Raw genomic sequence first — 27,795 nt, 5'->3', positions numbered from 1 at the left:
GTGGCAGTTCTAGGAGCGGCCCACCTCCGTGTATTACAACAAATCACGCCTCCGTGAATTACAACAAATCCCACCTCCATGAATTACAACAAATCCCACCTCCGTGTATTACAACAAATCACGCCTCCGTGTATTACAACAAATCACGCCTCCGTGAATTACAACAAATCCCACCTCCATGAATTACAACAAATCCCACCTCCGTGTATTACAACAAATCCCACCTCCGTATATTTCAACAAATCCCGCCTCCGTGTATTACAACAAATCCCGCCTCCGTGAATTACAACAAATCCCACCTCCGTGCATTACAACAAATCCTGCCTCCGTGTCTTACAACAAATCCCACCTCCATGTATTCCAACAAATCCCACCTCCGTGTATTCCAACAAATCCCACCTCCATGTATTCCAACAAATCCCACGTCCATGTATTCCAACAAATCCCACCTCCGAGTATTACAACAAATCCCGCCTCCGTGTATTACAACAAATCCCTCCTCATTGTATTACAACAAATCCCGCCTCCTGTATTACAACAAATCCCTCCTCCGGGTATTACAACAAATCCCGCCTCCGTGTATTACAATAAATACTGCCTCCGTGTATTACAACAAATCCCATCTCCGTGTATTACAACAAATCCCGCCTCCGTGTATTAGAACAAATCCCAACTGCTGTATTACAACAAATCCCGCCTCCGTGCATTACAAAAAATCCAGCTTCTGTGTCTTCCAACAAATCCCACCTCCGTGTATTACAACAAATCCCACCTCCGTGTATTACAACAAATCCCGCCTCCATGTATTACAACAAATCCCGGCTCCGTGTATTACAGCAAATCCCACCTCCGTGTATTACAACAAATCCCACCTCCGTATATTTCAACAAGTCCTGCGTCCGGGTTTTACAACAAATCCCGCCTCCGTGTATTACAACAAATCACGCCTCCGTGAATTACAACAAATCCCACCTCCGTGTATTACAACAAATCCCGCCTCCGTGAATTACAACAAATCCCACCTCCGTGTATTACCACAAATCCCACCTCCGTATATTTCAACAAATCCCACCTCCGTGTATTACAACAAATCCCACCTCCGTGTATTACAACAAATCCCACCTCCGTGTATTACAACAAATCCCGCCTCCATGTATTACAACAAATCCCACCTCCGTGAATTACAACAAATCCCACGTCCGTGTATTACAACAAATCCCACCTCCGTATATTTCAACAAATCCCACCTCCATGTATTACAACAAATCCCACCTCCGTGTATTACAACAAGTCCCACCTCCGTGTATTACAACAAATCCCACCTCTGTATATTTCAACAAATCCCACCTCCGTGTATTACAACAAATCCCGCCTCCGTTTATTACAACAAATCCTGCCTCCGTGAATTACAACAAATCCCATCTCCGTGAATTACAACAAATCCCACCTCCGTGTTTTACAACAAATCCCACCTCCGTGTATTACAACAAATCCCACCTCCGTGTATTACAACAAATCCCGCCTCTGTGTATTACAACAAATCCCGGCTCCGTGTATTACAGCAAATCCCACCTCCGTGTATTACAACAAATCCCACCTCCGTATATTTCAACAAGTCCCGCGTCCGTGTTTTACAACAAATCCCGCATCCGTGTATTACAACAAATCCCGCCTCTGTGAATTACAACAAATCCCACCTCCGTGTATTACAACAAATCCCACCTCCGTGAATTGCAACAAATCCCACCTCCATGTATTACAACAAATCCCACCTCCGTATATTTCAACAAATCCCACCTCCGTGTATTACAACAAATCCCACCCCCGTGTATTACAACAAATCCCGCCTCCATTTATTACAACAAATCCCACCTCCGGGAATTACAACAAATCCCACCTCCGTGTATTACAACAAATCCCACCTCCGTGTATTACAACAAATCCCGCCTCCGTTTATTACAACAAATCCCGCCTCCGTGCATTACAACAAATCCCACCTCCGTGTATTACAACAAATCCCACCTCCGTGAATTACAACAAATCCCACCTCCGTGTATTACAACAAATCCCACCTCCGTATATTTCAACAAATCCCACCTCCGTGTATTACAACAAATCCTGCCTCCGTGAATTACAACAAATCCCACCTCCGTGAATTACAACAAATCCCACCTCCGTGTTTTACAACAAATCCCACCTCCGTGTATTACAACAAATCCCACCTCCGTGTATTACAACAAATCCCGCCTCCGTGTATTACAACAAATCCCGCCTCCGTGTATTACAACAAATCCCACCTCCGTATATTTCAACAAGTCCCGCGTCCGTGTTTTACAACAAATCCCGCCTCCGTGTATTACAACAAATCCCGCCTCTGTGAATTACAACAAATCCCACCTCCGTGTATTACAACAAATCCCACCTCCGTGAATTGCAACAAATCCCACCTCCATGTATTACAACAAATCCCACCTCCGTATATTTCAACAAATCCTACCTCCGTGTATTACAACAAATCCCACCCCCGTGTATTACAACAAATCCCGCCTCCATTTATTACAACAAATCCCACCTCTGGGAATTACAACAAATCCCACCTCCGTGTATTACAACAAATCCCACCTCCGTGTATTACAACAAATCCCGCCTCCGTGCATTACAACAAATCCCGCCTCCGTGCATTACAACAAATCCCACCTCCGTGTATTACAACAAATCCCGCCTCCGTTTTTTACAACAAATCCCGCCTCCGTATATTTCAACAAATCCCGCCTCCGTGAATTACAACAAATCCCACCTCCGTGTATTACAACAAATCCCACCTCCGTGTATTACAACAAATCCCGCCTCCGTTTATTACAACAAATCCCACCTCCGTAAATTTCAACAAATCCCACCTCCGTGAATTACAACAAATCCCACCTCCGTGTATAACAACAAATCCCACCTCCGTATATTTCAATAAATCCCACCTCCGTGTATTACAACAAATCCTGCCTCCGTTTATTACAACAAATCCCACCTCTGTGTATTACAACAAATCCCACCTCCGTGAATTACAACAAATCCCGCCTCCGTGTATTACAACAAATCCCGCCTCCGTGTATTACAACAAATCCCACCTCCGTGTATTACAACAAATCCCGCCTCCGTGTATTACAACAAATCCCACCTCCGTGTATTACAACAAATCCCGCCTCCGTGTATTACAACAAATCCCACCTCCGTGAATTACAACAAATCCCGCCTCCGTGTATTACAACAAATCCCGCCTCCGTGTATTACAACAAATCCCGCCTCCGTGTATTACAACAAATCCCACCTCCGTGTATTACAACAAATCCCACCTCCGTATATTTCAACAAATCCCACCTCCGTGTATTACAACAAATCCCACCTCCGTGAATTACAACAAATCCCACCTCCGTGTATTACAACAAATCCCACATCCGTGTATTACAACAAATCCCACCTCTGTGTATTACAACAAATCCCACCTCCGTGTATTACAACAAATCCCACCTCCGTTTATTACAACAAATCCTGCCTCTGTGAATTACAACAAATCCCACCTCTGAGAATTACAACAAATCCCACCTCCGTGTTTTACAACAAATCCCACCTCCGTGTATTACAACAAATCCCACCTCCATGTATTACAACAAATCCCGCCTCCGTGTATTACAACAAATCCCGGCTCCGTGTATTACAGCAAATCCCACCTCCGTGTATTACAACAAATCCCACCTCCGTATATTTCAACAAGTCCCGCGTCCGTGTTTTACAACAAATCCCGCCTCCGTGTATTACAACAAATCCCGCCTCATTGAATTACAACAAATCCCACCTCCGTGTATTACAACAAATCCCACCTCTGTGAATTGCAACAAATCCCACCTCCATGTATTACAACAAATCCCACCTCCGTATATTTCAACAAATCCTACCTCCGTGTATTACAACAAATCCCACCCCCGTGTATTACAACAAATCCCGCCTCCATTTATTACAACAAATCCCACCTCTGGGAATTACAACAAATCCCACCTCCGTGTATTACAACAAATCCCACCTCCGTGTATTACAACAAATCCCGCCTCCGTGCATTACAACAAATCCCGCCTCCGTGCATTACAACAAATCCCACCTCCGTGTATTACAACAAATCCCACCTCCGTGAATTACAACAAATCCCACCTCCGTATATTTCAACAAATCCCACCTCCGTGTATTACAACAAATCCCACCTCCGTGTATTACAACAAATCCCGCCTCCGTTTTTTACAACAAATCCCGCCTCCGTATATTTCAACAAATCCCGCCTCCGTGAATTACAACAAATCCCACCTCCGTGTATTACAACAAATCCCACCTCCGTGTATTACAACAAATCCCGCCTCCGTTTATTACAACAAATCCCACCTCCGTAAATTTCAACAAATCCCACCTCCGTGAATTACAACAAATCCCACCTCCGTGTATAACAACAAATCCCACCTCCGTATATTTCAATAAATCCCACCTCCGTGCATTACAACAAATCCTGCCTCCGTTTATTACAACAAATCCCACCTCTGTGTATTACAACAAATCCCATCTCCGTGAATTACAACAAATCCCGCCTCCGTGTATTACAACAAATCCCGCCTCCGTGTATTACAACAAATCCCACCTCCGTGTATTACAACAAATCCCGCCTCCGTGTATTACAACAAATCCCACCTCCGTGTATTACAACAAATCCCGCCTCCGTGTATTACAACAAATCCCACCTCCGTGAATTACAACAAATCCCGCCTCCGTGTATTACAACAAATCCCGCCTCCGTGTATTACAACAAATCCCACCTCCGTGAATTACAACAAATCCCACCTCCGTGTATTACAACAAATCCCACCTCCGTGTATTACAACAAGTCCCACCTCCGTGAATTACAACAAATCCCACCTCTGTGTATTACAACAAATCCCACCTCCGTGTATTACAACAAATCCCACCTCCGTTTATTACAACAAATCCTGCCTCTGTGAATTACAACAAATCCCACCTCTGAGAATTACAACAAGTCCCACCTCCGTGTATTACAACAAATCCCACCTCTGTGTATTACAACAAATCCCACCTCCGTGTATTACAACAAATCCCACCTCCGTTTATTACAACAAATCCTGCCTCTGTGAATTACAACAAATCCCACCTCTGAGAATTACAACAAATCCCACCTCCGTGTTTTACAACAAATCCCACCTCCGTGTATTACAACAAATCCCACCTCCGTGTATTACAACAAATCCCGCCTCCGTTTATTACAACAAATCCCGCCTCCGTATATTTCAACAAATCCCGCCTCCGTGAATTACAACAAATCCCACCTCCGTGTATTATAACAAATCCCACCTCCGTGTATTACAACAAATCCCGCCTCCATTTATTAAAACAAATCCCGCCTCCGTATATTTCAACAAATCCCACCTCCATGAATTACAACAAATCCCACCTCCGTGTATTACAACAAATCCCACCTCCGTATATTTCAGTAAATCCCACCTCCGTGTATTACAACAAATCCCGCCTCCGTTTATTACAACAAATCCCCCCTCCGTGTATTACAACAAATCCCACCTCCGTGAATTACAACAAATCCCACCTCCGTGTATTACAACAAATCCCACCTCCGTATATTTCAACAAATCCCACCTCCGTGAATTACAACAAATCCCACCTCCGTGTATTACAACAAATCCCACCTCCGTATATTTCAGTAAATCCCACCTCCGTGTATTACAACAAATCCCGCCTCCTTTTATTACAACAAATCCCCCCTCCGTGTATTACAACAAATCCCACCTCCGTGAATTACAACAAATCCCACCTCCGTGTATTACAACAAATCCCACCTCCGTATATTTCAACAAATCCCACCTCCGTGAATTACAACAAATCCCACCTCCGTGTATTACAACAAATCCCACCTCCGTATATTTCAACAAATCCCACCTCTGCAATTACAACAAATCCCACCTCCGTGTATTACAACAAATCCTGCCTCCATTTATTACAACAAATCCCGCCTCCGGGAATTACAACAAATCCCACCTCCGTGTATTACAACAAATCCCACCTCCATGTATTACAACAAATCCCGCCTCCGTGCATTACAACAAATCCCGCCTCCGTGCATTACAACAAATCCTGCCTCCGTGTCTTACAACAAATCCCACCTCCGTGTCTTAAAACAAATCCCACCTCCGTGTATTCCAACAAATCCCACCTCCGTGTATTCCAACAAATCCCACCTCCATGTATTACAACAAATCCCACCTCCGTGTATTCCAACAAATCCCGCCTCCGTGCATTACAACAAATCCCGCCTCCGTGCCTTACAACAAATCCCGCCTCCGTGCATTACAACAAATCCTGCCTCCGTGTCTTACAACAAATCCCACCTCCGTGTCTTAAAACAAATCCCACCTCCGTGTATTCCAACAAATCCCACATCCGTATATTTCAACAAATCCCACCTCCGTGTATTACAACAAATCCCGCCTCCGTGTATTACAACAAATCCCGCCTCCGTGTATTTCGACAAATCCCGCCTCCGTGTATTACAACAAATCCCGCCTCCGTGTATTACAACAAATCCCGGCTCCATGTATTACACCAAATCCCGCCTCCGTGTATTACAACAAATCCCTCCTCCGTGCATTACAAAAAATCCCGCCTCCATGTATTACAACAAATCCCACCTCCATGTAATACAACAAATCCCGCCTCCGTGTATTACAATAATTCCCCCCCTGTGTATTACAACATATCCCGCCTCCGTGTATTACAACAAATCCCGCCTCCGTGTATTACATCAAATCCCGCCTCTGTTTATTACAACAAATCCCGCCTCCATGTATTTTGACAAATTCCGCCTCCGTGTATTACAACAAATCCCCCCTCCTTGTATTTCGACAAATCCCGCCTCCGTGTATTACAACAAATCCCGCCTCTGTGTATTACAACAAATCCCGCCTCCATGTATTACAACAAATCCCGCCTCCGTGTATTACAACAAATCCCACCTCCGTGTATTACAACAAATCCCACCTCCTGTGTTATGAGAAATCCCGCCTCCTGTATTATGACAAGTTCTTCCTCATGCCTTACAAATCCTGCCTCCTGCGTTATGACAAATCCCGTCTCCTGCTTTACCACAAATCCCACCTCCTGCTTTCTGACATTCCGCCTCCGGTGCTATGATTGGTTCTTAGTTCTGCGCTAATACTCGTACTGGCTCTTGCCTTTGTGCCTGGAGTGATATTGCGGTGTGTTTGTTGTTCATAGGTGTTCCTCTCCCTGGTCCTCTCCCTGTTCCTCTTTATATTCCTCTCTCTGTCCCTCTGTCTGTTCCTCTCGCTGTTCCTCTCCCTGCTCCTCTCTCTCTTCCTTTCTTTGTTCTTCTCCATTCCTCTCTCTCTTCCTCTCTTTGTTTTTCTCCCTGTTCCTATCTGTGTTTCTCTCTGTTCACCTCTGTGTTCCTCTTCCTGCCCCTCTTTGTGTCCCTGTTTGTCTTCCTCTCCCTGTTCCTCTTCCTGTTCCTCTCTGTGTTCCTCTCACTTTACCTCTCTGTGTTCCTCTTCCTCTCCCTGTTCCTCTCCGTGTTCCTCTTGTGTTCCTCTCTCTGTTCCTATCCCTGTTATTCTGTCTGTTCCTCTTCCTGTTCCTCTCCTTTTTCTTCTCTCTGTTCCTCTCTCTGTTCCTCTTTGTGTTCCTCTTTCTGTTTAGGGATGGCGAAAACTAAAAAAAATCTTGACCGACCACCGAGCCTCATTAGCCAGTTAAAGTCGGTTAACCTATGAGTTTAAACAGGGATGCAAACGGCGTGCCTTTTAGCGGATGCCGCCTTTTTCACGGCTGAATCGTGCAAAGATCCGATTTTTTTTGGGGGGGGGGCGTTGGAGTGTCTGAATAATTTCATCAGAGTGAATTCTGTATGCTCAAAGGAAAGCAATCGGATCTGCACGATTCAGCCGTGAAAAAGTCGGCATCTGTGCCTTTAGTTTGTGTGGAGAGATATGATCTGCAATCACATGCATTGTTGGCTACAGACCGAAACATACTTTCAGAATGCACTGGCCAAGGCAGGACTAAACTCCATGTGCCTTCTAATAATAATAATTAAAAAAAAGGAAAAAAAACCAGAATAGTAATTTGTAAGCTAAAAAGCCTGTGTCTACACTTTTTTCTTTCGCCGAGTGGCAGCTGTGTTCAACTGGGGCGGGACATGACTGAATGGGTGTTTCTGATTTGTTAGATGTCTTTAACTGGGGCGGGAGGGCGGGACATGACTGAATGGGTGTTTCTGATTCGTCAGCTGCATGGATTAAAGTTTTCCGTCGTGTGACGGATTTCCGTCAACTGAACTCTCCCAAGGCCAGATGTGAGGTCGGTGCTGATCCGAGGAGAATTAAAATGACGGGTGGTTGGGTAGAGATTGGGTTATAACACTGATGTGTTGCAACACCATCAACTATCAGCAGGGTTTATTTAACTTTTTTGTTTTTGAGCCATGCTTTGTGTCGTTCGTTTCCTATGTTTGATCATGTTTAAACGTTCGCTGTCTACAGTGCGGCATTAAAAAAACATGCGCTGTCAAAATTGGCAAAATACATTCCCATGTGCTTGGCGTGCTTGTGTCTGACCATTTCTGTTTTGTATTAAATTAAATCTTGCCAAAATGACTTAGTTCAAACCTGGACATATAGAAATAGAGCATATTAAAAAAAAAAAACGAAAAAATAAACCCCGGAAAGCCCGCTCCTCTGCTTCAGCCAGACTTGAAGACCCGACGGTGCAATGCTTGCAGACTGTCAGAAGTAATTAGACCTAAATTTATAGCTAACACATCAGCAGACGCCCCAACAATTATTATTTTCGTTAGGCCAGTGTGTAAGGTATGTTAGAACCGTGCCTTATAGCCTACGTTATATCACAATTTAAAGGACGTTTGAGGATTTGGAGGCTGCGAGCGCAATGATGTTCCGACATGCGCTAAACTTTATTCCCTGAAAATCATACACCAGCGTTCAATGCCCCAAACAGTCAAAATGTCTAGAAGACTACGGTTAAATAATAATCATAGCCTACTAATTTAAATTACGTCAAAACATCTGTTTCTGGCCTATGAAATGATGGAGGAAAATGAGAACGAACGCAAAGTAGATAGCAGCCAACTTCACGTGATCTTTTAGGTAACTTAACACTCGTGTTGGCCACAATATTTCTCTTAATAAAATCTTGAATTGTTTTTGAAGTCGTATTCAACACAAAGTAAGGTCACATTATAATTTTAATTTTAATTTAAGTGAAGATCCAAACTTTTTTCTATATTGACGTCGAGCACAGAGGAGCATGTCATTGTGCTTTCGGTTTCGGCAGCATGGTTGCGCTTTACATGAAAGAAGGCACTGATGTGTCTGCCATCGATAAAGGTGTAAAACAAGTGGAGGTGGGCTTGGCTGGACGAAATAAGTGAAAACGGAAAGCCATTTAGTTCATGGTGCAAAAAACTAAACATTCCAGGCGCTTGCATTTGTGTGGTTTGCCACAAAAAATAATATACGGAAGCAATGGAAAGAAAGTGCAATAAATTGAATATATTAATCCATTAATTAATTGATAAAGTTATCAGTTCTAAGTTAACCATTCTCAGAATTTCATCGAAATCCACCCATAACCCCCCCCCCCCCCCGTAAATTTTCAGTCAAATAAATTTTTTTTGCTTTAATCCATGCAGCTGTCGTCCTTACACCGCATGGCACGCCCCAAGCGTTTACAACACAGAATTCCAAGTCCTCCGCTCCAAAATCGGCAGCTTCAAAACGATTGATTTTTTTTTTTAACCGACAACCAAAAAAAAATTAACCGGCTGACGTTGATTCGGTCAACCACCGGTCAAAAGGTCATCGGTTAACATCCCTATTTCTGTTCCTCTCTTGTTCTTCTCTGTGTTCCTCTCCCTGTTCCTCTCCTCGTTCCTCTTCCTGTTCCTCTCCATGTTCTTCTCACTGTTCCTCTTTCTGTTCCTCTCCGTGTTCCTCTCCCTATTCCTCTCCCTGTTCCTCTTTGTGTTCCTCTCCCTGTTCCTCTTTATATTCCTCTCGCTGTTCCTCTCACTGTTCCTCTCCCTGCTCCTCTCTCTCTTCCTCTCTTTGTTCTTCTCCCTCTTCCTCTCTCTCTTCTTCTCCCTGTTCTTCTCCCTGTTCCTCTCTCTGTTCCTCTCTTTGTTCTTCTCCTTGTTCCTCTCTCTGTTTCTCTCCCTGTTCCTATCTGTTTCTCTCTGTTCACCTCTGTGTTCCTCTCCCTGTCCCTCTTTGTGTCCCTTTTTGTCTTCCTCTCCCTGATCCTCTCCTTGTTCCTCTTTATATTCCTCTCTCTGTTCCTCTGTCTGTTCCTCTCCCTGTTCCTCTCCTTGTTTCTTTTTGTGTTCCTCTCCCTGTTCCTCTCTCTGTTCCTATCCCTGTTATCCTGTCTGTTCCTCTCCCTGTATCTTTCTCTGTTCTTCTTCCTGTTCCTCTCTCCGTTCATCTTCCTGTTCCTCTCCGTAATCCTCTCCATGATCCTCTCCTTGTTTCTCTGTTCTTCTCCCTGTTCCTCTCTCTTTTCCTATCCTGTTTCCTCTCCCTGTTCTTCTCTCTGTTCCTCTCCTTATATCGCTCTCTGTTCCTCTTCCTGTTTCTTTCCCTGTTCCTGTCTTGTTCCTCTCAGTGATACTCTCCCTGTTCCTCTCGCTGTTCCTCTCGCTGTTCCTCTCTCCCTCTTCCTCTCCTTGTTCCTCTTTGTCTTCCTCTCCCTGTTCCTCTCTCTGTTTCTCTTTGTGTTCCTCTCCCTGCTCCTCTCCCTGTTCCTCCCTCTGTTCTTCTCCCTGCTCCTCTCCCTGTTCCTCCCTCTGTTCTTCTCCCTGTTCCTCTCCCTGTTCCTCCCTCTGTTCTTCTCCCTGTTCCTCTCCATGTTCCTCTCTCTGTTCCTCTCTCTGTTCTTCTCCCTGTTCCTCTCCCTGTGTTCCTCTCTGTGTTCCTCTAGCTCTTCCTCTCCTTGTTCCTCTGTCTGTTCTTCTCTGTGTTCCTCTCCCTGTTCCTCTTCCTGTTCCTCTCCCTGTTCCTCTTCATGGTCCTCTTCCTGTTCCTCTCCCTGTTCCTCTCTGTGTTCCTCTCTATGTTCCTCTCCATGTTCCTCTCCCTGTGTTCCTCTCCCTGTTCCTCCCTGTGTTCCTCTCCCTGTTTCTCTCTTTGTTCCTCTCCCTGTTCCTCTCTCCTGCTCTCATTTCTCTGTTCCTTTTTGTTTCATGTAAAATCAACTCATGGTCTGTGCACCTCGCTCTAGAAAATATACTGTATAGAACATCAAACTTCACCATGAATGAGACATCTTCCTGCTCAAAATAAAACCTCTGGTTGAAACAATAAATTAAATTAATAACATTCATCTGTTCAGTGTGTGAGATGAAAAGGTTTGCTGTTGGAAATGACTAGTGTTTATTTGAAGGTACCGTACTGATGATGTAATTTACCATGCTCTTGTCCTGTGGAAAATCAGTGTTGCTCTGGTAACGAGTTGTGACAGGAAGTGACCCTGACCTTGTAGTAGACAGTGCGGTGATGTCACACAGGTGTGAGGTGTAGTGTAACCACTCGTCTCTCCTTCCTGTCTTCTAGCTGATGGAGAAGCTGTACCTGCTCCACCTTTCCAGGAGAGCCAGGTAAGTTCACTTCACACCAACACAGTCCTTACTGCAGTCCTCACTCACTCTCATCAATTCCTCCTGGTTCCTCAGTTGGTCCAGTCCATGGGCGTGGCTATCTACCGTGCTCTGGACTGGGGATTGGCTGACAGTGAGGAGCGTGAGCTGAGTCCACAACTGGAGCAGCTGATTGAGTGCATGGTGGCGGGGGAGGATGACGAGTCTGCTGAGTGTATCAGCAACACTGCGAAGGATGAAGGCTACAGCGGCCCAGAGGATGAGGATGAAGAGGAGGAGGAGGAGGCTGGAAGCATACATGCAGTGCGCACTCTTCGACAGGTGATGACGCTGTGTGCCAGGAGACTGGCCAACCCGGCTGTGGCTCCAGAGCATTACCAGGCCGTGTGTAGAGCGCTGTTCCTCGAGACTCTGGAGCTTCAGACCTTCCTCTGCAGGATCAGAGACGCCAAGGAGGTCAGTGATGACTCCAGGTGGTGAGATGGGAGTGTATCGAGAGCTGTGCTGGATGAGAGAATGGTGTTGGATGTAGGTGTGTTATCGCCGATTGACGGTGGTATCGTTTGTGGCTTTGGAGGAGTGTAGGCTGCATCAGTGCCAAGGGACAAAAGAATGGGGCGTGGCCAGACAAATGAGTAACACATATTGTGGACATGCTGCATCATCACTGCTTCAAAAAATGCTGTGTAGCGTTTTTAAGATGAACTCCCCATTAACAAGGTCAGGATTGAAGCCAGAACTGTCAATAGATGCCACTAGTTGCTAACTGTAATTCATCTCATCTCATCATCTCTAGCCGCTTTATCCTTCTACAGGGTCGCAGGCAAGCTGGAGCCTATCCCAGCTGACTACGGGCGAAAGGCGGGGTACACCCTGGACAAGTCGCCAGGTCATCACAGGGCTGACACATAGACACAGACAACCATTCACACTCACACCTACGGTCAATTTAGAGTCACCAGTTAACCTAACCTGCATGTCTTTGGACTGTGGGGGAAACCGGAGCACCCGGAGGAAACCCACGCGGACACGGGGAGAACATGCAAACTCCACACAGAAAGGCCCTCGCCGGCCCCGGGGCTCGAACCCAGGACCTTCTTGCTGTGAGGCGACAGCGCTAACCACTACACCACCGTGCCGCCCTAACTGTAATTAACCTCGTTATAAAATTATACAGTAAAGTACGCCTACATGTGCTCTAACACCCGACTGATAAATCTGTGTGCTGATAATTTGTAGTTTATAACAGCCAATAAATAACGATTAAAAAAGAAACTGAGAGATGTAAGATGGATCCTTTAACTGGGTTGTCATTGTGTAGTTTGTCCACCAGAGGGCACACTGCAACCGCACTGTTGATAAGTGTTTGAAACGCCACAAATCACAACAGTCAGCTGACCCAAGCAGAGTCAAACAGAGTCGCAGCGGCATTCAGCTCTTTTAAAAAAATCATTTTCAGTTGTACATGTAAATTAATATCATATATGGATAAATTGTATTTTTTAAACTTCTAACTGAAATTATTATTTTGTCCAGTTACAATAAAAATAAATGAATAGCTTTTTAGTTTTGACCGCGAGTTGGCCTAGTGGTTAGCGTGTCTGGCTCTCAGCCGGGAGATCGCGAGTTCTACTTGTGGTCGGGTCATACCAAAGACCATCATAAAAATGGTACCTACTGCAATACAGATGCGAGTGGGGAGTCAAACTCTCACAGTTACCAGAGGACCCGCCTCCCACTGTAACCCTAGCTGCATAGGCGAGAGGCCGAGGGCTATAGAAATGGAGATTGGCGCCGCACCCATGCACCTTAAAGAGTTGGTTAGTACTGGGACAGGAGACCGCCTGCCTGAAGACCAGATTCTGGTTTGAGAGGGACTTTGACTTAGTTTTAGCCGGGCACCGCCCGATCTGATAATCGCATCATCAGTTTTTCTTTGGCTAATCAGACACAAGGTACGCCACCACTCTTGCCAGAGCAGCTGGGGGTTTGGTGCCTTACTCAAGGGCACATCAGCCAGTCCTCCTGGTCCAGGGAGTCAAACCAGCCTCCTTTTGGTCCCAAAGCTGTTTCTCTAACCATTAGGCCATGGCCAAGATATAAATGAATAAAGTATCTTGAAGTATTTCATAGTTATATTAGCGTTGCGTATATGATCTCTGTGAGTGATGAGAATGGATTAAACATTATTTATGTATTTAGTCATAATTAAAGAAATTCTCTTGTTTACATCATTCAAAATATTTTTTTAATGTTTTTCATTTTTGTCCTGTTCACATTATTTTAATCAGCTTCAATCTGAATGAAGACATTTGCCTTTTTGTGAGGAGTATTGGCTGATAAATCACACACTTTTTTTTTATCGGTGCTGTTATTGGTGCCAAAAATCCGCTATCGTTCGAACCCTAATGTGCTCTGTGCTGATCAACAGCGGCGACGTTTGTTGTTAAATTTCTGTATTGTGGAGTCGCCCTCATTGATAAACACTACAGCGCTTAATTAGATTAATTTTAATTTAAAGCCCTGTTCACGGACACGAGAAAGTGAGATACATCAGAGGAAGCCGTTTTGTCGCTCGGCTCTGAAGTCAGACAGCGGGGTTTTGCAGAACCGGAGAAAAGGAAACACTTAATGAGACGCGACACTATTTCCGTCATCAGTCTGAATCCTGCAAACAAAAAGATTTCCCACAGACGATTAAACCGGCCTGTCAGTCCTGATTCTATCATCAATCAACAAATCAGCAAAAGTTTAGTAGGATACTGGGTGGATAGTGTTGGAGTGTGTGTGTGTGTGTGTAACCAATAACACAAATGCATGGTGAGAGAGTGAAAACTCGTTAGTGATTATTGATCTGTTTCCATCTCTTTCTCCTCATCATGGGTTGCTGATCTCACCTGTCTTATCTCATCCTGAGTCATGTTGCAGCTCTGTGTGTGTGTGTGTGTTTCTGTAGATGTTGAGCAGAATCAGGACGGAGGAGTCTCAGGAGGAGCGCTGTGCTGCTGAACTGGACAACCTCAAACACACAGACTGGGTATAAACTCGGCTTTATATATATATAAAACATGGCTGGTGATTCTGTGTGAATTTAATTTCCTTCAGAACGTTCAGCGCTTCTCGATCCTGTGTGTTGTGATGTGGGAGGCAGTTTTGATTGGATGTCTCTTCTTCGTCCAGTTTAGATCCTGATCCTGAAAGCGCAGTGACACAACAAAGTGAAAGTCACGTCTCACCACGTGTTTACATCAGCTCTCATCATTTCTCATCAAATTGTCAAATTATTAGTTGTAAACATCAAAGTCGTTCACTTCTGGTCCTTCAGTGGCTCATTCCGCCAAGAAATCTAAAACAATCCTCTGACCTGGAGGGGTATTGAGTGTTTAAGCGAGGTGCAGGCCTTTCACAGATTGTGGTGCAGGTTGTTTTCCTCTCCAGTGGGCTCTCCACTTCTGTCCACTTGTTTTTTTTTTCGCTCTGTCAGTGTATGAGAACTTATTTCCAGGTTCTTTACCTTGTTTGCAGTGCATCCAGTCACACAGCAGCTTTTAGTCAGGTTTCAGTTTTTTGTTAGCAGACGAAAATGACAAGGAAGCACCTTCACGCAGGAGAAACTCAATGGAGAGTGATGAAACATTTCTCCTCCACTGGGCGTGGCCTTCAGAGTATGATGCTGTCATCTTGTCTGTAAAAACATGAAAGATGATCAGTGACAGAGCTGCTGTTTACACCAGTGCGCTGCCTCTTTATCTACAGGTACACATACAGTAACATGGGACTGCCACGTGGTCTGTGGGTGGGAGGGGCATACCGTCTCTCCCCTGTCAATCACGGCAACACTAGCCAATAGTGAGTGTAGGTATGTGGAAGAGGGTAGAAAGCGCCTTCCTCCGAGTGTGTTGTACTCAGCATGTGTTAGCGTTCAAAACGGGGAGAAGTCCAAGAAATAAGACAAAGTAAAAATTTTACACAATTTGAATTTTTTTACATTTACATTGAATGTTTTAAAGCACAATGAAGAAGATAAGGCTCATATAAATGCATGAGTCGAGTTACAGCGGGTCTGTTTACGGCATTTGATATTTGGAGGAAATGCAGCATAAACCAGCCGAGTGTCACACACTTAAAACGCAAAAATAATTATAAATCCGTAAAGTAGCTCTGTGTGTGTGTGTGTGTGTGTGTGTCAGGCTCGGTTGTGGGTGCAGTTGATGCGGGAGCTCAGGCAGGGTGTGAAGCTGAAGAAGGTGGAGCAACAGCCATTCGATCCTCTGCCCACTGAGTTCAGCCTCACGCCGTTCGAGATGCTCATGCAGGACATCCGGTGTCGAAGATACACACTGCGCAAAGTGATGGTGAGAGAACACACGCGCGCACACGAGCATGCCCGTATCCCTGATGAGTTCCACAAAATATCTGCTGAATGGAGGTTCCTTTCTGCTGATGTGTGTGTGTGTTCCAGGTGGATGGAGATATTCCCACCCGAGTCAAACAGAATGCTCATGAACTCATCCTGGACTTCATCAGATCCAGACCTCCACTCAAACCTGTGAGTCCCACACCCCCACCTCCACTCCACATCTTCATCTTCACACCAAAGCTTCCACTCCTCCACACTCACACGTCCAGCATTTTGGCTCTGACACAAATTAGAGCTAGAACACTTGCAACAAACACTAGTACACTGTAAAAAAAAATAGTTGAGAATACTTGAAATTTCAAGGCAACCGTCTGCATTAAGAATTTTATGTTTTGCCAACGATGTGCCCATGATAATCCAAACTATGATAAAACTGTTATCTTTATTAAGAATTCTTAATTAAGTCAATTTTCAATTCCTCATTCTGCCAACATAGATTTCTCTTTTTGCTGAACAGTGGCATTCACAGTAGTGCAAAAAGGCAATCACAATTTTTTTTTTTAGATTTTTTTGGGGCTTTTTTTCACCTCTATTTGGATAGGACAGCGTAGAGACAGGAAATGAGCGAGAGAGAGAGACGGGGAGGGATCGGGAAATGACCTCAGGTCGGAACCGAACCCGGGTCCCCGGATTTATGGTATGGCGCCTTATCCACCTGAGCCACGACGCCCCTGAAGTTATCACAATTTATCATTAAACTATACATGCCTTTTTTCATTGTTCTACACAATTACAAAAATTTTTAAAACCCACATTGTGGGTATGGCGTCGTGGCTCAGGTGGATAAGGTGCCATACCATAAATCCGGGGACCCAGGTTCGATTCTGACCCAAGGTCATTTCCTGATCCCTCCCCGTCCCACTCATTTCCTGTCTCTACACTGTCCTATCCAAATAAAGGTGGAAAAAAGCCCCCCAAAAAAGTCTGATAACCTCAATTGCCTTTTTGTACTACTGTGAATGCCACTGTTCAGCAAAAAGAGAAATCTATGTTGGCAGAATGAGGAATTGAAAATTGACTTAATTAAGAATTCTTAATAAAGATAACAGTTTTATCATAGTTTGGATTATCATGGGCACATCATTGGCAAAACATAAAATTCTTAATGCAGACTGTTGCCTTGAAATTTCAAGTATTCTCAACTATTCTTTTTTTACAGTGTATCTGTGACACAGCCTTGTGCGTGTGCGTGTGTGTGTGTGTGTGTGTGTGTGCGTGTAGGTGTCCGAGCGCAGTCTCCCCCCACGGCCGCAGGAGCAGCAGTCTCTTCACGAGCGTGTGTTAGCCGAAATCCGTCAGGAACACAAACTGCGGCCGGTGGAGAGGCGGAGCTCCAAGAGACGTGCGTCAATCACTCCCCCTTTAACCAATCAGCAGTCAGTCAGGCTCCGCCTCCATTCTGTGTGTGTCAGAGTCCAGTAGTGTAGCATGAACTCTGCTTGTTGATGTGATGTGATTGTGTGTGTGTGTGTGTGTGCACGTGTGTGTGTGCGCGTGTTTTTTCATCACTGTGTTTGTGTGTCTCTCTCCTCAGCGTTTGGTTCTCTCCCCTGTCTGGCTTACGCCTGTCACTGTGACCTCAAATCCACTTCCTGTATTGACCTGTCAATCACAGAAGCTGGGCTCCGCCCTCTGCCTCGACCCCGTGTGCTGCTGAAAGCCCCCACACTTGCCGAGATGGAGGAGATGAACCTGTTTGAGGTGTGTGTGTGTGTGTGTTACAGTATAGTGAGGTAAGCCTGGGTGGGATTAGGGGGTGGTGCTCTGGTACCTTGTCCCCTGACATCCTCCTGACTCCGCCTCTTTTTTCAGTGTTCATAGGCTCCACACAATAACCAGAAAGGTCACCTCTGTGGTCTGAGTTTAATTCCTGGAGATATATAATATTGTGTGTGTAGGATGAGGACTCTCCTGACGGCGGTGAGTGTGTGGAGAGTATGATGAAGCGTGATCGCTCTTTCTCGGAGCACGACCTGGCCGAGCTGCTGCAGAGTGAGACGAATGAGACGAGTGCCTCAGCGTGTGTGTGTGGAGAGAGACCACGCTCGTACACACACACTGGAACTACACACACACGCCCACACCGAGGTAAGAACCAAACACTGAAGTTCCTCATTATCACCTCCAGGGGGAGACAGAAACTCAGATCTGATCTCATCATCATCTCATCTCATTATCTCTAGCCGCTTTATCCTGTTCTACAGGGTCGCAGGCGAGCTGGAGCCTATCCCAGCTGACTACGGGTGAAAGGCGGGGTTCACCCTGGACAAGTCGCCAGGTCATCACAGGGCTGACACATAGACACAGACAACCATTCACACTCACATTCACACCTACGCTCAATTTAGAGTCACCAGTTAACCTAACCTGCATGTCTTTGGACTGTGGGGGAAACCGGAGCACCCGGAGGAAACCCACGCGGACACGGGGAGAACATGCAAACTCCACACAGAAAGGCCCTCGCCGGCCACGGGGCTCGAACCCAGGACCTTCTTGCTGTGAGGCGACAGCGCTAACCACTACACCACCGTGCCACCCAGATCTGATCTCACTCACTCAAATTTACATCAGACTCACTCAGGGAGGAAATTGTCACCATTTTATTATTCAGTCCATCTGATCTTTTGCATTAGACGGATATCTTATTCTGTGGCTCCGCCCTCTCTGCAGTTTCACTCCCTGTGATTGGCTGGTCTCCTGCATCTCCTGCTTGTCGCTCTCTCAGTGAGGTGGAGGAGATCAGCGAGGCATCGGCGCCTTCCATAAGCCTCAGCACTAACCAGTGGATGGTGAGCACCTACATGCCCCGCCCCTTTAGACACACGATCATCATGTGTTCCTCCTTCACTTGCCTTTAACATCACCAACGCTCTTCTCTGACCCCTCCCCCTTTCTCTGACACACTCAGGAGGAGTTCAGCCACCCGGTGGAGAGTTTGGCGTTAACCCTTGATGAGGTCATCAGCGTGCGCCGGGTGCTGGTGAAGGCTGAGATGGAGAAGTTTCTCCAAAGTAAAGAGCTTTATAACAATCTGCGAAAGGGCAAGGTGATCTCTCTCACACACTCACACCCACACACACACACACACACACACATACCACACATATTATGCCATGCAGTTATTTTTTGTCATCCAACCTTGTGTGTGTGTGTGTGTAGGTGTGCTGCTGCTGTAGGGTGAAGTTCCCCCTGTTCTCTTGGCCTTCTACATGTCTGCTGTGTAAAAGGTCAGTAGGACATCTGGTTTCCGTTTCAGTGGATGTTTCACTCAATGTTGTGACGTCTCTGTTGTGTTTTCTAAGAGTGGTTTATTTCTCACACTGGGAGCGATTTGTGACAAAACATTGAGAGTTTATCTACTGCTCTGTGTGTGTGTGTGTGTGTGTGTGTGTGTGTGTGTGTTCATTCCCTCAGGTCGGTGTGTGGTTCATGCAGTGCGAAGGTATTTCAGTTTTCAGACCATAGCCTTACACACTTCCTGTTTATAACATGATATCAGTGTGTTTATGTACGTGTGTGTGTAGTAATAATATTACATGATGCATTTCATGATCAGCGACTCTCTTTACAGCGGAAACACACTCCTGTGGTCAGTATGTGTGTGTGTGTGTGTGTGTGTGTGTGTGTGTGTGTGTGTGTGTGTGTGTGTGTGCATGAGTGCGTGTGTGTGTTTGTGGTCAGTATTCCTGGATTTGTCACAAGTACCAGTGTGTGTTTGACCTTTTTTTTCCTGTATGTGTGTGTGTGTGTGTGTGTGTGTGTGTGTGTGTGGGTGGGTGGGGGATTGCTTGAACTTTACTCTTCTTTGAACACAACCCATGTGTTTGTTCCCAGTGCGTGCACACACACACACACACACACACACACACACACACACACACTGTAACACTGAGGTTTCTGTAGAAATATCTTTATAAATAAATTAGCAAACTTCACTTGACAATCCTGACAGAACGGTTAGAAGACATTCTTTGCTTTATACTGTTTGGGACAGAGCCAAAATGGCTGACATACCCATAGTAACACTAGAGATTTAAAAAAATCCCGTGTTAGCTGTTTATCTTTTAGCTTTACTCTCTGTTAGCGGTGTTACTGTATGAGGTGAAGATCTGGTTTAGTGGTTACTAATTTTTTCCTCAGATGAAAATGCCGTCTAAGAAGCTAGCTCACATCCCCGTGTACGCCGTGGGCTTCCATAGCAGTCCGAGGAGCCACAGCCAGCGCAGCGACGTCTACAAGTGAGTCTGATCATTTAGCCCACTAGCTAGCTAATCTCTTTCATCCTGTCAGTGTAAAGATGTGATGCCAAGTTACTAAGAAAATGCTCCGTACTGCTAATTAAAAAACAAAACAAAACACTGTAATTACACTTAGCATCGAGTGTAAACCCAACTTCCACTGGTGACACAGTGTTCAATTGATCTGGATTTTTTTTTATTAACATTTTATAAGGTTGATGTCACACAATTTAGCATAATTTTTTGAAAGCACTCACAAAGCTAATCTGTTAATAACTCCAGATAACAAATTAGAATTTGTTTTATCCTTTTGCAGTATATGAACATTTAAAATGTATTTCTGATGATGCAGTTGTTAAGATCAGATCTTTAAATCAGACGGTCTGTGTGTCTCAGGTCTCTGCGCTCGCTGTCCCGCCGTGCCGTTGAAGATGAATTTCCGTACCTCTACGTCGCAGGCTGCACTCTGAGAGATGTTTGCGCCGAATGCACCAAGTTCATCGCTGATGTTGTTTCTTCCAGCCGCCGCAGCCTCGACATCATCAACAACACACCGAAAAGAGAGAAGCCACGCCCTCGTCCTGCCTCTCACTACACCCCCATGCCCCCAAGAGGTGGAGTCAACTAAGACAATGATTGACTGAGCAAGTGACCAGTGTTGCTTTGCTGGGCTGCTCCTCTTTAGACACACCCCCTGAATTGTTGGCCCCGCCTTGGAGTCATTGATGTCAATGATTTGGACCACTATATTCTTGCCTTTGCAGAGTGACCTTTGAACCTTGTGACACTACGATATGCAGTTCTGAATGCTTGATACTGTTTTGCTGAGCTTGGACACACCCTGACACGCCCCAGGCTGCTGCCACCCTCTGAGTCAATGCTCCGCCCAGACAAGGACATGGGCCACTATATTCCTGAAGTCCTGCTCCCTTAAAACAACCCCTGATGTATGCCTGGTCCCTAGCCACGCCCCTAATTTAACCACATTTTTGTTATCATTGCTCCATCCACCCACACAGAGACAAGGCGCCACCATATTACTGCCTCAGCACTGTGCCCTTTGACCCTTGTGGCACTAGGATATAGTGGTTGTGTTCCAGTATTAACTGTTCAGCAGTGCTTTGCTGAACAGATCCCTTATATATGACCTGACACGCCCCCAGGCTGCAGTCCCCGTCCCCTGACCTGAGGTTAGGCTGTACACTCTGCCTACACGAGGAATGTGTACCACCATATTCCTGCCTTTTGGCTCATTTAAAGCCCATCTTACTCCCTGGCACTGCCCCATCATAACCTGCTGTTTCTTAGTATTGCTCCGCCCACACAAGGAAGTGCACCACCTTGTTCTTGCCTCAGCTTTGTGACCTCTGACTCTGATCGAAATGGATATAACAGTTGTGTGTTGACTGAGAGTGAGTGGTGGTGTTTCTTTTTGGCCTTCTCCTTTGGACATGCCCCTTTAAGCCACACCCTTGATGTGATATTTATTAGTGTAAACATCAGCGTTTTCCTGCCTGGCCTATTGCGGACACACACTATGTGAGAAACAGGAAGTGGAAAAAGCAAGTTTATTGCCTTGATTATAGCTCGACTATAGTGTTCGCGTCACTAATAAATTGGACATGCCCATCCCAGCACCGCCCTCCTGATCACATAAGGCTACAAGCCAAATCATATGCTGAAGTGCACGATGAAATGTGCTATAAAGTGTACAAAAATGCTTGAAGCTGCTCTGTAGCGCAGGACTGATGTTCTGAAATCACCCGAATGCCGTTTAATCCGTTTATTCTATTTTATTCTGCTGAAGTGCAATCAGGAAAAACAAAAAAAAGCAAATCCTGCACGGAACCTGAAAATACTGCAGTAAGTTATTGAAATCTTCAGAACTCGGACTCGAGTTTATTGCACTATATAGTGAGTGAATGTATCAGGGATTGAAGCCTGTTTAAGAAGGTTAGAGAGACACTGTACAGCCATGAGCACCATCTCCAGCCCAACTCCACCATCTCCAGCACCACACATCTCCATATCAGAGCCATCGATAGAACTCTGAGGACGTCTGCTGTAAAATAAAAAGTTGCCCATGAATGTGATGTATTTAGAGGTGATAATAATAATTTATTTGGGTTTCAACATTCAAGTCTTGAGAACACTGTTGCTAGGCACCTGGGAAACTCTGACGCTGATCATAATCGAGCTAACAGTTTAGGTAAATGATTTAGAAAGCTAGCAATGTACTGTGGGTTAAAACCAATGTCTGGATATATGAGTGGACAACATGGTGACATTCACTCCCATTGTGTGTTTCTGAGTTAAAATGGGAGCCGCCATCTTGCAAAAACTAGCATGTGCAGTAGATAGAACCGGATGGGCAGTGGTTCTGCATTTAACCCACCCATGTTAAAGACACATCTGTTTGTGTGCTTCCACAATCCATGACCTAAAGTGCAACTTAAACCGGCGCATCAGTGAACTCAAAGTGGTACAACATCATTAATTAATATCCAACATTCTAAACTGTAGTTGTAAAAATTTTACAGCGATATTGATTTTACTGTTGTCATGAAAATTTTCTTGCTTTGAGTCACGACTGACTGAGATGATGTTTGCTAGCTAGCCAGCTTGCGATGTGTTTGCGAATACTTAGCGATGAAAAATCAGTAACATCGCCACCAATTGTGTGATGCACGGTGAATGTGCTCCGAGCTTCATGAGTTGTTTTTTGGTGTGTCTCTGCCTTGTGAGTGGCCAAAAACGTCACAAAAGATTTCAATGCATGCACTGAAATTTGGTGGTGATGTTTTCATCAGCAAACTAAGCAGCGAATCCTCGCAGATGGATTTGGGAATACTTCTCGAAGCTCAGGGAAGCATCGCCAACAAACACCTCATTCTCATCAATAACGCATCGCGAGTTGTAATGTGACCATAGCATTAGCAACATCCTTTAAGTTCTGACACTTGCAGTAAGTTAATGTCTTACCTTACCTCGGCAATATCAGGTGAAAATTCAAATTCAATCCAAATTGCTCTCATTGAATTCAGAATTGAATGCAGAACAACATATTTTTTACAGAATTAAAATGTTTATCCGTTCTTGAGCTATTGCAAATGAAAGATTGAAAAAACGCTTTAATTTTTAGAAAACTGCCATAATATTCTGTTTGAGGATCCCATGGTCCAAAATGGACCTCATTAACCAGTGAAATCAAATGTTTTTTCTTCATAACTTTTTTTTATTTTTCAAGATATTTACGTGAAAATTGGCACCAAAGAGATGGTTGTATACTGAATAAAAATTTTCAAAAATTAGTAAAACAAAATTATGCAAATTAGTATGTAATTAATATTCATTATGCTAATTTGGTTTTAAAAAAACATTAAATCGGTACACTCAATAAAAAAGTAATAAAAGATTATTTCTAATCCCCTCTTTGTGCTCTGTAGGCCATTGTATGTCTCAGTAGGGCTGACTAGTGTTTATATGAAAGAATATAAAATATTATTTCAATTAATATTCACAGCTTTCAAGGCGAACCTCGAAAAAACTGTGTGAGACACATCCAATAAACAATTCACATTAACTCAACTGAAACTGGCACTCGCGTTTCTGACTTCCGGTTTTTTTAAATCTCACTCCGACCACTCAATATCTCAATATTTTTCATCAAAACAACTCCAGTTATATTCTAAAATAGTTATTTATTTACATGAATCAGTTTGATTTGAAAAAATAAGTAGGTAAAGCTCTGAAAACTCACTTCAAAGTCTTCCATGAATCAGAACATCAAAACTAGCAGAGGGAAAATGTTGCTGAATCCTTCATCAGAAACAGTGAGAAAACATCGCTATAAAAGTGATCTGATTGATATTGACGAGTAATCCAGTGGGAAACTGATCAGAAGAGAGAGAGAGCGCGCCTGACCACTTTCCCGTGACTCAAAAAGAAAAGCAGTGGCAGTTTCCCGACATCCCGCGAGCAGAGTTTTTACTCTGTTGTACCGACTTCAACCTGCCGTTACTCCCAAAGTACTGAACAGATCTTAACCAGATCCATTTCTTTGGAAAGCAGAGATTATAAGCTTTTTAATTATAGAAAATATTCAAGAGTTAAGCAATGACAGGTTTGGAAACTTATATGAGCGTCTGCATGTGGAATTTTTACACCACAGCCAGCGAGCATTAAACACGTTTATCACACAGAAAAATATTAGGGGTCACATCAGGGTCAAGTCGAATTGTAAAAACAAAAGAACACTATTCCCATAAATAATTTGTAGAGATGTAATTTATAATCAAAAACATCTTTCCTATTTACGAACACAAGAATGGGCGGGGTTAACTTAAAACTTGTACTGCAGCCAGTCACTAGAGGGCGTCAGAGTCGATCTGGCTTTACCTTTGAATCTCTGTCACAATGTCCACTCATATATACACGCATTAACATTGCAAGGACACAGTGACATTGGAAACAACACAGAACCCTCCGAAATGTCAACATTTACCTCAGATGTGTTGATAAACTCCTGCTCTGTGCAGCTAATATTACACTGTAATTACGCTTAGCATCAACCGCTAACCCTAGCTTTACTGGTTCTCCCATACTGTGTCACACACATATAGAGATTCACTGAATTTAGCTTAACTTGTTGTAAATGATTAGCTGTTAGATAGCTAGCTAAAGTTAGCCGGAGAATCATGAGCTAGGTTAGCTAGCCAAATTTCTCCACACATTTTAGCGAGTTAGCTTATACTGTTCATGTGCTCTAGATGAGTTTATCATTTAGTCGCTGACTAATGTGTCAGAATCAGCTGAAGTGCTCAAACACATCTCTGAATAATCTTTTATTAGCCTGTTAGCTTTAAATGTGTTGTTGTTTTAAAACAACGTGTCCCTCCTTGATGGCTCACACACCTGCTAACATCATTAAAGTGCACATCACAGGACCCACATGGCCAGACATTGGGTTTTTATTTTCATTTTTAACAAACAAATAAATTTTAAAAATTCAGATGTTGTTTCTTTACTGAAAATCCATGGCATTCATCACGTTTTGGAAATTAGTTCTTGAGAAAATCAGTGTGAGTCTGCGGCGATTCAGTAATGTGCGCTCTGTCGAAAACCTTGGGCCCTAATAAGGAGATGTATGCCTCCATACACACACGTGCGCGCGCGCACACACACACACACACACACACACACACACAAACACACACACACACACACACACAGCTGAATTCCCCACTCATGGGCTTGTGTTTCACTCTTTTTTTTTTTTGTAAACGCTGCATATCTGCAATAAATCAGTTCCAAACTGTGTCTTTGTGTGTGTGTGTGTGTGTGTGTGTGTGTTTGAGGGGTGAAACAGAGGTTACACACGTCCTCTGTAAGCGTAAACCCAGCTGTGTAAAGTAAAGTGAGCACCACGTTGACACCACCATTAGGTTTGGAACTGACATAAATATTTGTGTTTTATATTTAATAAAGCCTTCGTTTCTTTGTGATGCATTGTGGGTCGTCAGAGTGGTTGCTGTCAGGATGATGCAGTCTTTATTTACTGAAACTTTAACATTCCAGAAATGAGAGTAGTGCAGAATAAAACTGGCTAAATAAAGACCTGCTGTAAGGATTTACTCCGAGACGAAAAAAAGAGAAATAAGCAAAAATATCAGTCCATGGTAAGTGAAATCACTGAAGTGCAAACAATATTGTTAATTTGTCATTTCAAGATGTTAGGTGTGAAACAGCTCATGGATCTGGTTTGTATCGCACTTGTGTTTAGCCAACTAAAGATATTCCACAAGCTATTGGCGCTCGAGTACAAACAACTGTACAGGAATCGTGACAGCGGTAACACTACAGATCTACCTCACCAACACTAGTGTGCAAGTTAACTTGGTTGTTTTTGTTAATGCTAGCTACGTAACATAAATTGCTACTTATCTTAGCTGTCATTAATTACGTAAGTAGCTTTTATAATACATAGGGCCAAATTACTCAATTCTGATTGGTCAATCAAGGAGGACTTTTTTCCTTAACACGGGGCCATATTTCTGAAATGCTATTGGCTAGTTCGTTGCTTGGTTACGATTACAAAAATTAGCAAATTGTCAACAAAATGGCTGACTCAGCAATGCCGCGTTTCGCTATATTTGATGAAGAAATGATAAACCAATTGAAAGCTGCAAGTGAAAATGAAAATACCAAAAGACGCTTTAGAAACTGATTCAAATGTGCAAGATAGTCTCGCGCCCCGATTGGTTCAGAAAACGTGAATGACAAATGTTGTGAACTTGAATGGCTTCCAAAGTATGAATTTTGCCCGATATATTATAAACAAGTAATCGTATGGTTCCTCGTAAAACTAAGGATCAATTTAACTCGTGATTTCAAAGTTTTGAAATGTTCAAAACTTTGAAATCACTCGTGAAATTAATCCTTAATTTTACTCGGCCCCATACGATTACCTATACTAAAAAGCTGTTGCACACTTAAATGTGGATTTTGAGCTGTAAACTAAACGATATGACTGTACTGTGACGTCATCTCCTGGTTAAAATCATCCGGAAACGTGGAAGACTGATGCTGATGTAGAGTCGACCGTGTGGTACTTCTCTACATCATGAAATTTGCAGTCAGAGATGGGCGGCCCACCTCCATCAGCCCCACCCTTGAGTGGGAGTCGAACACTCCGCCCCCTTCTTCAGCCCCTCCCCTTCCTCACCAATGTAAACAGATAACCCCAGCACACTGTAATGCAGTTTATGAAGCCATAACCTGAACTATTTTTTTAATCACATTCTATATATTTAGGAACAAAAGTATAAAAAAAGACAATTACACCTTTATTATAAACACTTTCTTGTTAGTCCAAGTCTATATTATGACTACTAGCAATATAATGTGTGTAAAGTTCAGTCAGTGGAAGATGTTTTTACAACCGCAAATCAGAAAAGGTTGATTTGTAAATAATCTGTGACCCGTATTGCACTCAAAACAACACAACAGCACATTATTTGATGTTTTACTCATGAATTTTATTGTTTTTCTTTTCAAAATAAACACATTTCAATTTTTATTCTTGCAACACATTCCATATAAACTTGTGACAGTAAATCATTCCCCACTTTATAATGTGTATAATGTTCCCGTTCCTTCTCCCAGCACTTAAAAGCTGTTTATGGACTGAAGACTCCAAGTGATGAAGTGGTTCAGGTGTTATTTTTGTCCCGTTCTTCCTGTAAACAGGTCTGAAGGTGTGGAACAGTTCGGGGTCGTCACTGTCATATTCTTCAATTCTCCACACATTCTCTATTGGGGACAGAGGGGACACGCCCTCTTCTTCCACAGCCACGCCTTTGTAATGTGAGCAGAATGTGGTTTTGCATCGT

General features: G+C 43.9%; 1 protein-coding gene across 1 annotated transcript in view; it reads left to right on the top strand.

Moving 5' to 3' along the window:
* spire2 (spire-type actin nucleation factor 2) overlaps nucleotides 1–23,645 on the top strand; it is a 44,544-nt gene extending 20,899 nt beyond the window's left edge. The window contains 14 exon segments of the mRNA XM_060928503.1: nucleotides 11,703–11,746; nucleotides 11,822–12,202; nucleotides 14,703–14,783; nucleotides 15,937–16,101; nucleotides 16,209–16,295; nucleotides 17,388–17,508; nucleotides 17,701–17,867; nucleotides 18,065–18,254; nucleotides 18,837–18,955; nucleotides 19,075–19,212; nucleotides 19,326–19,393; nucleotides 19,581–19,608; nucleotides 20,307–20,404; nucleotides 20,801–23,645. Of these exon segments, the coding sequence (XP_060784486.1) occupies nucleotides 11,703–11,746; nucleotides 11,822–12,202; nucleotides 14,703–14,783; nucleotides 15,937–16,101; nucleotides 16,209–16,295; nucleotides 17,388–17,508; nucleotides 17,701–17,867; nucleotides 18,065–18,254; nucleotides 18,837–18,955; nucleotides 19,075–19,212; nucleotides 19,326–19,393; nucleotides 19,581–19,608; nucleotides 20,307–20,404; nucleotides 20,801–21,032 (1,919 nt within the window). The 3' untranslated portion in view covers nucleotides 21,033–23,645.
* The last annotated feature ends 4,150 nt before the right edge of the window (nucleotides 23,646–27,795 follow it).

Source organism: Neoarius graeffei, chromosome 8 (genome assembly GCF_027579695.1).
Source record: "Neoarius graeffei isolate fNeoGra1 chromosome 8, fNeoGra1.pri, whole genome shotgun sequence".
NCBI classification, from domain to species: Eukaryota; Metazoa; Chordata; class Actinopteri; order Siluriformes; family Ariidae; genus Neoarius; species Neoarius graeffei.
Note: the sequence above shows the minus strand (reverse complement) of the source record. Positions and strands in the feature narration are given on the sequence as shown.